This window comes from Oncorhynchus keta, unplaced genomic scaffold (assembly GCF_023373465.1).
Source record: "Oncorhynchus keta strain PuntledgeMale-10-30-2019 unplaced genomic scaffold, Oket_V2 Un_contig_1856_pilon_pilon, whole genome shotgun sequence".
NCBI classification, from domain to species: Eukaryota; Metazoa; Chordata; class Actinopteri; order Salmoniformes; family Salmonidae; genus Oncorhynchus; species Oncorhynchus keta.
In genome coordinates this window covers 177,501-187,500 of record NW_026280987.1, presented here as the reverse complement: position 1 = coordinate 187,500, position 10,000 = coordinate 177,501, and the positions used below count along the sequence as shown (strand labels likewise).

General features: G+C 45.7%; 1 protein-coding gene across 1 annotated transcript in view; it reads left to right on the top strand.

The window, feature by feature from the left end:
- Nucleotides 1–10,000, top strand: part of map2k5 (mitogen-activated protein kinase kinase 5) — a 95,687-nt gene that overhangs the window by 70,024 nt on the left and 15,663 nt on the right. The window contains 2 exon segments of the mRNA XM_052503965.1: nucleotides 7,883–7,944; nucleotides 9,467–9,512. Of these exon segments, the coding sequence (XP_052359925.1) occupies nucleotides 7,883–7,944; nucleotides 9,467–9,512 (108 nt within the window).

The window sequence follows — 10,000 nt, the reverse complement described above, 5'->3', positions numbered from 1 at the left end:
TGTGTGTATAGTGCCTATGTTTGTTGCCTCACAGTCCCCACTGTGTATTTTTATCTGATTCTACTGATTGTATCAGTTACCTGATGTGGAATAGAGTTCCATGTAGCCATGGCTCTATGTAGTACTGTGCACCTCCCATAGTCTGTTCTGGACTTGGGGACTGTGAAGTGACCTCTGGTGGCATGTCTTGTTGGGTATGGATGGGTGTTTGAGCTGTGTACTAGTCGTTTAGGCAGACCGCTTGGTACATTCAGTTTGTCAACACCTTTTACAAAAACAAGTAGTGATGAGGTCAATCTCTCCTCCACTCGAGCCAGGAGAGATTGACATGCATGTTGTTAATGTTAGCTCTCTGTGTACATCTAAAGGCCAGCCGTTCTGTTCTGAGCCAATTGCAAGTTTCCTAAGTCCCTCTTTGTGGCACCTGGCCACACGACTGAACAGTAGTCCAGGTGTGACAACTAGGGCCTGTAGGACCTGCCTTGTTCATAGTGTTGTTAAGAATGTAGAGTAGCGCTTTACTATGTACAGTTTTCTCCCCATCTTAGCACCTGTTGTATCAATATGTTTTGACCATGACAGTCAACTTACTCAATTTCCAAATTATTTATTACAAGATTTAGTTGAGGTTTAGGGTTTAGTGAATGATTTGTCCCAAATACAATGTTTTTTTTTTTTTTTTATATTTAGGACTAACTTATTCCTTGCCACCCATTCTAAAACTAACTGCAGCTATGTGTTGCAGTCATTTCAATCACTGTAGTAGCTGACGTGTATAGTGTTGAGTCATCCACATACATAGATACACGGGCTTTACTCAAAGCCATGTTGTTTGTAAAGATTGAAAAAAGCAAGGGGCCTAGACAGCTGCCCTGGGGAATTCCTGATTCTACCTGGATTATGTTTGAGAGGCTTCCATTAAAGAACACCCTCTGTGTTCTGTTAGACAGGTAACTCTTTATCCACAATATAGCAGGGGGTGTAAAGCCATAACACATACGTTTCTCCAGCAGCAGATAATGATCGATAATGTCAAAAGCTGCACTGAAGTTTATCAAAACAGCCCCCAGAATCTTTTTATCATCATTTTTTCTCAGCCAATCATCAGTTCTTTGTGTAAGCTTGTTGAATAGCCTTCCCTATAAGCATGCTGAAAGGCTGTTGTCAATTTGTTTACTGTAAAATAGCATTGTATCTGGTCAAACATAATTTTTTCCAAAAGTTTACTAAGGGTTGGTCACATGCTGATTGGTTGGCTTTTTGAGCCAGTAAAGGGGGCTTTACTATTCTTAGGTAGCGGAATAACTTTTGCTTCCATCCAAGCACACACTTTCTAGTAGGCTTACATTTAAGATGTGGCAAAATCGCCCACTATTATCCTCAGTAATTTTCCATCTAAGTTGTGAGACCCCGGCGGCTTGTAATTGTTGATAGACAACAATCATTTTTTCACCTCTTCCACATTTCCTTTGCAGAATAAAAAATTGCAATTCTTGTCTTTTGTAATTTGGTCATATATACTTGGATGTGTAGCGTCAGCATTTGTTACTGGCATGTTATACCTACATTTGCTAATCTTGCCAATAAAAAAGTAGTTTGAAATATCTGTTGGTTTTGTGATGAATGAGCCATCTGATTCAATGAATGATGGAGTTTGTCTTTTTTCCCAACATTTTATTGAAGGTGCTTCAAAGCTTTTTACTATAATTCTTTGTCATTTATCTTTGTTTCATAGTTTAGTTTCATGCTATTTTTATTCAGTTTTGTCACATGATTTCTCAAGTTACAGTTTGTTTGCCAATCGGTTGTGCAGCCAGACTTATTTGCCATTCCTTTTGCCTCATCCCTCTCAACCATACAATTTTTCAGTTCCTCATCAATCCACGGGGATTTAACAGTTTTTACAGTCATTTTCTTAATGGGTGCATGCTTATTAGTAACTAGGATAAGCAATTTCATAAATATGTCAAGTGCAACGTCTGTTTGCTCCTCATTACACACCATGGACCAACAGATATTCTTTACATCAACAACATAGGAATCACTACAAAACATATTGTATGACTTCTTATACACTATATTAGGCCCAGCCTTTGGAATTTTGGTTTTCCTAGATATGGCTACTATATTGATATCACTACATTCGAGGGATCTGGATATTGCTTTCAAGCACATTTCTGCAGCATTAGTAATACATGTTGATGATTTAATTCCTGTGCTGTTTGTAACTACCCTGGTAGGTTGACTGGCACTGGTTACAGTTTGAAGTGGGCAGCTTGATGAAAGCCAGCCTATATAAATCACCCAGAAACTATACCACTCACATACATTATCAAGCATTTCACACATGTAATCCAGATACTGACTGTTAGCACTTGGTCTTTATAGCAGCTTCCCACCAGAATGGGCTTTAGGTGAGGCAGATGAACCTGTAGCCATATTACTTCAACAGTATTTAACATGAGATCCTCTCTAATCTTTACAGGAATGTGGTTCTGAATATAAACAGCAACACCTCCACCACTGGCATCTCTGTCTTTTCTGTAGATGTTATAACCGTGTGTTGTTACCACTGTATCATCAAAGGTATTGTCTAAGTGAGTTTCAGAGATAGTCAAAATATGAATAATCCGTTACTAGCAAGTTATTAATTTCATTAACCTTGTTTCTTAAGCTACATATATTAACATGGGTTATTTTGAGCACATTTCTGGGATGCTTGCTTGTTTTCATTGCTTTACTTAGCTTAGCAGAAGTAGACATTCTCGTGTTTTTTTATGTAAGTGCAGGGTGAGCTGCACACATTGGACTTCCTACTAGGGAACACCACCTCAGTGCTAACATGATAAATCTGGTTCATAGACACATGATTGCTGCATACAATAACTGTAGGATCAGCAGAGGCATTCAGGGCAGCTAGAGGCACATAAATTAGGTTACTTACATTGTGTCTACCAATGCCCCTGGGGTAATGTACATTTGCTGAAGCATTATGACAACTCTGCGTCACAATGGTAGGGATTAACTGAGCTGGGCTTGGGTCATTGATGAGTATATTGTCTCAACGCAGCCTTATAATGCTGTGAAATGATCCCATCCTCCTTATAAAATGTGTTTTGTTTCCAAAAGGTATTGAAATTGTCAACAAAAGTTACACCCATTGAGCTGCAATAATCACATAGCCAGTTGTGAAGAGAAAGAATGCCACGATTCAGAGAGGGCACAAGGCCAGATATGATGGGTGTTTTGTTAGTGTCTAGCAGAGAGTTAATCAGCTCTTTAAAATCCAGTTTCAACTGTTCAGCGCTGCACTTCATAATGTCACTAAAACCCACATGGACTAGGATAGAATCAATTTAAACAGTTCACTCCCCCTTTTTGACTGAACATCCTTTTTTAGGGCTGTGTGTGCCAGTGGGCCGTACAGCCTAAAGAAGCTCGCTGCTCAAGCACTGTTACACATTTATTTGGTCACAAGGCCATTTATAGGCTTCCTTTTCTCTCTCTCACGCAAACACACATTACAGATATTATTTTGACATTCAAGTTTAAAGTTTTGTCACTTGTACTAGTACAGTGAAAAGCCTTTCTTGCGAGTTCCTTCCCAACAATGCAGTAATCAATATCAGTAGTACTATAAAGTAAACCAAAAACACACACGAGAAACAGTTCCAGGGTCAGTAGCTATATACAGCGACAGTATAGCTACAGTGGGGCAAAAAGTATTTAGTCAGCCACCAAGTGTACAAGTTCTCCCACTTAAAAAGATGAGAGGCCTGTAATTTGCATCATAGGTACACTTCAACTATGACAGACAAAATGAGAAAAAAAAATCCAGAAAATCACATTGTAGGATTTTTAATGGATTTATTTGCAAATTATGCGGTAGCCCTGTGTGCGGTAGCCCTGTGTGCGGGTAGCCCTGTGTGCGGGTAGCCCTGTGTGCGGGTAGCCCTGTGTGCGATAGCCCTGTGTGCGGTAGCCCTTTGTGCGGTAGCCCTGTGTGTGGGTAGCCCTGTGTGCGGGTAGCCCTGTGTGCGGTAGCCCTGTGTGCGGTAGCCCTGTGTGCGGGTAGCCCTGTGTGCGGGTAGCCTTGTGTGCGGTAGCCCTGTGTGCGGTAGCCCTGTGTGCGGTAGCCCTATCTTTAAACTTATCTTTTAAACTCTGTGTTAATCCAGGGCTTTTGATTGGGGAAGCAGAGAACCTTCAGTGTGGGGACAACGTCCACAATGCATTTCCTAATGAAGCCGGTAGTGGAGGTGATTAGCTCGTTGACGCTATCGGCAGAGTCCCGGAACATATTGCAGTCAGCGCTAGCAAAGCAGTCATGTAGCATAGCCTCCGATTTGGAGGACGTGACATGGCAACTTCCTGTCAACAGATTCCCTCTCCAATTCCCTTTTCACCCTGTTTTCTCCATCAAGACTTTTGGCACACTAGAAAGCATAGAGAACAACAGGATGAGCTTCATTGTGTGAAAAAAATCACATCGTAATAAATTCTCATAGATGGGTCATTTGAATTTCAATTCACCTCCTGAATTCAATCTGTCCACCACTCTAGAAACCACAGTCTTCCATTCCACCCTCTCCATCAACCCTTAGCATGGTGTGTGCAGTCTGGTGTGGATAGGAGAGAGATACAGTGCTGATTGAGTCAGAACTCTCCCTAGAGAGTGATGAGGGGGGGTGAGGGAGGAGCTAAGAATGAGGAGGGAGGAGTTAGGGAGGGAGGAGCAATGGGTGGGAGGGAGGAGTTAGGCAGGGAGGAGCTATGGAGGGAGGAGCTAGGGAGGGAGGGATGAAGGGTCAGGGAGGAACTATAGAGGGAGGGATGGGGAGGGAGAGGGAAGGGAGAGGGAAGAGCTGAGGAGGGAGGAGCTATAGAGGGAGGGAGGGGAGAGGGAGGCGAGAGGGTGGGAGGCCAACATCTACTGGACAACATTAACTGGGCCTGGCCTGTGCTCTCCACACACATTCACATGAAAAACCCACACATTCTCACACACACACACACACACACACACACACACGTTCAGACAGCATGGTGAAGAAGGCGCAACAGCGCCTCTTCAACATCAGGAGACTGAAGAAGTTGGGCTTAGCCCTTAAGAAAGGAAATGTTCCTCCTTATATTCTGATTCAGACAATACTGGGATCGTAATAAAACCACATTCTGATTTCTGGCTCTTAGAACAGTTTGTTTTGCAGCTCACATGAAGGAGTGCTGCTTAAAGCCAGTTGACTTGACAGTTTAAATGTCTTCATTCTGTTGGCTGAAGAGGTTTGGGTTGCTGCCTTTCGGCCTCAATTCTCCTCTACCATGCTTTTTTTTGTCTCTCTCTCCATCCCCCGCGGTCTCTCCATCCCCCGCGGTCTCTCCATCTCCCGGGGTCTCTCCATCCCCTTGGGTCTCTCCATCCCCTTGGGTCTCTCCATCCCCCGCGGTCTCTCCATCCCCCACGGTCTCTCCATCCCCCACGGTCTCTCCATCCCCTTGGGTCTCTCCATCCCCCGCGGTCTCTCCATCCCCCTCGGTCTCTCCATCCCCCGCGGTCTCTCCATCCCCTTGGGTCTCTCCATCCCCTTGGGTCTCTCCATCCCCTTGGGTCTCTCCATCCCCTTGGGTCTCTCCATCCCCTTGGGTCTCTCCATCCCCCGCGGTCTCTCCATCCCCTTGGGTCTCTCCATCCCCTTGGGTCTCTCCATCCCCTTGGGTCTCTCCATCCCCTTGGGTCTCTCCATCCCCCGCGGTCTCTCCATCTCCCGGGGTCTCTCCATCCCCTTGGGTCTCTCCATCCCCTTGGTCTCTCCATCCCCCGCGGTCTCTCCATCCCCCGCGGTCTCTCCATCCCCCACGGTCTCTCCATCCCCCACGGTCTCTCCATCCCCCGCGGTCTCTCCATCCCCCGCGGTCTCTCCATCCCCCGCGGTCTCTCCATCCCCCGCGGTCTCTCCATCCCCCGCGGTCTCTCCATCCCCCGCGGTCTCTCCATCCCCTTGGGTCTCTCCATCCCCTTGGGTCTCTCCATCCCCCGCGGTCTCTCCATCCCCCGGTCTCTCCATCCCCCGCGGTCTCTCCATCCCCCGCGGTCTCTCCATCCCCCGGGGTCTCTCCATCCCCTTGGGTCTCTCCATCCCCTTGGGTCTCTCCATCCCCTTGGGTCTCTCCATCCCCTTGGGTCTCTCCATCCCCTTGGGTCTCTCCATCCCCTTGGTCTCTCCATCCCCTGCGGTCTCTCCATCCCCCGCGGTCTCTCCATCCCCCGCGGTCTCTCCATCCCCCGCGGTCTCTCCATCTCCCGGGGTCTCTCCATCCCCTTGGTCTCTCCATCCCCTTGGGTCTCTCCATCCCCTTGGGTCTCTCCATCCCCTTGGGTCTCTCCATCCCCCGCGGTCTCTCCATCCCCCGCGGTCTCTCCATCCCCCGCGGTCTCTCCATCCCCCGCGGTCTCTCCATCCCCCGCGGTCTCTCCATCCCCTTGGTCTCTCCATCCCCTTGGTCTCTCCATCCCCTTGGGTCTCTCCATCCCCCGCGGTCTCTCCATCCCCCGCGGTCTCTCCATCCCCCGCGGTCTCTCCATCCCCCGCGGTCTCTCCATCTCCTTCGGTCTCTCCATCTCCAGTCCTCTGTGACTGTCTCACTACAATGTTCATTATGGTTGTTGACTGTGGTTGTTGACTGGTTGTTGACTGTGGTAGCTGACTGGGGTAGTTGACTGGGCTAGCTGACTGGGCTAGTTGACTGGGGTAGCTGACTGGGCTAGTTGACTGGGCTAGCTGACTGGGCTAGCTGACTGGGCTAGCTGACTGGGCTAGCTGACTGGGCTAGCTGACTGGGCTAGCTGACTGGGCTAGCTGACTGGGGTAGCTGACTGGGGTAGCTGACTGGGCTAGCTGACTGGGCTAGCTGACTGGGGTAGCTGACTGGGCTAGCTGACTGGGCTAGCTGACTGGGCTAGCTGACTGGGCTAGCTGACTGGGCTAGCTGACTGGGCTAGCTGACTGGGCTAGCTGACTGGGCTAGCTGACTGGGCTAGCTGACTGGGCTAGCTGACTGGGGTAGCTGACTATGGTTGTTGACTGTGGTTGTTGAGTGAACAGCGGGTGAAAAAGTTCTCAAATTGATTCTTATAGTGTTTGACTATCAAACTGTAACACACTACACAATATGATTATAATAAAGTTTTCATTTGTATTCATGCCTCAAACACATTTTATAGCGTGCCATTGCCAAGTAAAATATACTTTAAAATATAGACTTTAGAGGGCATTCATGTAAAATAAATGACAGTTGCAATCTGACAGTAAAATGTTTCGCCTTTCATGGTGAAATCTCTTTTAATATTTTTATCGGAACGAAGATGACCAGTGCCGCTCACACTTGTGCTCCCCCACTGATTCCTAAAGGAGATTATTTTCCTTGACTCCATTGTGCTCGTCCAACAATAGGTGGGGTTCAGGTGCAGCTACCTCTTTTTACTAAGAAGACGGGACAATGCATGGCAGCGTTTAGAAATAGCCTCTTTATCAAGGTCGGCTTTTCTCAGCTAAATGTGTTTTAATAACTAGAATTCTATGTAGTTCAGGGTTTGGGGTTTTTCTGAATTGTGGTTTTGTATTCTTAACCAGTGGATACAGATCTAGACACAGTGATTGTGGAGAACTGGGATTTTTTGATTTGTGTAATTAAATCTCTCATTTAGGTTAAAGTTATTCGTATGTTGATTAGTAGTGTTTATCAAAGTGGATCTCTTCAACAAAATTAAGAAATGGGTTTAGCTTTTAGTGACAGATTTGATATCACATAACAACCTTCTAGAAGCTTCCCTGTTATACTGGGTGGTCTAAGTTGTTCAGTTGTGTCCTTGTGTTTCTCCCAGGAGCCTCCTGTTCTTCCTGTGGGTCAGTTCAGCCAGAAGTTTGTCCACTTCATCACACAGTGGTGAGTCAAATTGTTTTACATTTGTCATTTAACAGATGACTTCCAGTTAGTGGATTCATCTTAAAATAGCTAGGTGAGAAAACCCTTATCGCTCTCTCTCAAATATCAGCCTTTTGATGTGTTGTTTTCAGCAGAACAGAAATAAACCTAGAAACAGAAACCTAATACATCAACAGATTCAATATGTTTCAAAATTAAGTTAAACAATTGGATAGAATTAATTTAATTTGCCAAAGACCAGACCTCAACCATGTTAATTTATTTTAAATCCATCGTCTATACAATCGTACACTAAATGCAATCGTTCATATGAATTTAGTAGGCTGTATTTTTTAACTTGATGACTCATGTAGGACATGCATTATCACTGTAGTGCCCTCCACTCTCCTATGTCTGGTAATGGTGTTGGGTGGTAATGGGGCAGCTAGCAGAGACAGGATAACAAGGACAGGGCCTTATCCCAGTATACCAGGCTCTCCTGAAGGACAAATTATCTCTCTGATTTGTTTCTTCACTGCAGCAACACAGCACAATATTTACACTGACCATGTCTCCCATGGTCTGTTGGCCCCCTGTTAGCCAAATGCTCTCACAAATAAACACACAGCAGGGGGAACACACCCAATGGAACTGACCTACCGGCCAAAAGCAGGACCTTAACAGTGTGTGCATGTTTCTGCATGTGTATGTCCTGGTACGTGTGTCTACATTCTGCCAGCTGTTGTTTACCTATCTCTATGCCTTATTTACTCAAACAGGCCAGGTCTCTGTTTCTCTTCTCCGTGCCCGCCCCAGCCCTGGCACCAGGTTGGCACTGCCACCTCCCAGGCTATTCTTAGAGGTCCCTGTCCTGTCCCTGGTCCCTGCCTGCTGTGATTCATCACACAGTAACTCGGTTAGCTCCAGACGGGCCTCTCTAGAACCACACACTAATCCTTCACAGTCCCCTATGTAGGTCGCCCTGACGAATCTTCCCTCCTCATTCTCAGGACTGGCAGGGTCCTCACACAGGGTCAATGACTGTTTGGATACTGTGTGTGTGTGTGTGTGTGTGTGTGTGTGTGTGTGTGTGTGTGTGTGTGTGTGTGTGTGTGTGTGTGTGTGTGTGTGTGTGTGTGTGTGTGTGTGTGTGAGAGCTGGTGGTTAGAGTAGTGCTGATGCAGATGGTTTTGATCAGCTTTATTGTTCAGATGATAGTAGGCCAACACACACACACAGAACATCGAGGAGACCTCGTATGAGGAATATAGACTGGTTGTCCACACATTTTATTGTCAGACTGTACGAGCCATAGCATTTCCACTGCGTGGGGCTCATAGTGTAACAAAAGCACCATTGGGACAATCTGGCAATTAGGCTTGTCAGGTTTGTCTTTGGATGCTCATTAGGAACAAATGCTCGTTAGGAAATTACTTATAGAAACATGTAAGTAATGAACCACAAAATGAAATAGTCTTACCTTCGAAAATGTCTCTGTATGCTTAAACAACATTGTGCTAAAACTGCTGTTTTCTCTGTTCAGCATGAAGAGACTCCCCAAAGAGAGGCCTGCTCCTACCAACCTTATGGTGAGTTACCATGTTACAGACTATAGAAACCTCCTAACAACCTTATGGTGAGTTACCATGTTACAGACTATAGAAACCTCCTAACAACCTTATGGTGAGTTACCATGTTACAGACTATAGAAACCTCCTAACAACCTTATGGTGAGTTACCATGTTACAGACTATAGAAACCTCCTAACAACCTTATGGTGAGTTACCATGTTACAGACTATAGAAACCTCCTAACAACCTTATGGTGAGTTACCATGTTACAGACTATAGAAACCTCCTAACAACCTTATGGTGAGTTACCATGTTACAGACTATAGAAACCTCCTAACAACCTTATGGTGAGTTACCATGTTACAGACTATAGAAACCTCCTAACAACCTTATGGTGAGTTACCATGTTACAGACTATAGAAACCTCCTAACAACCTTATGGTGAGTTACCATGTTACAGACTATAGAAACCTCCTAACAACCTTATGGTGAGTTACCATGTTACA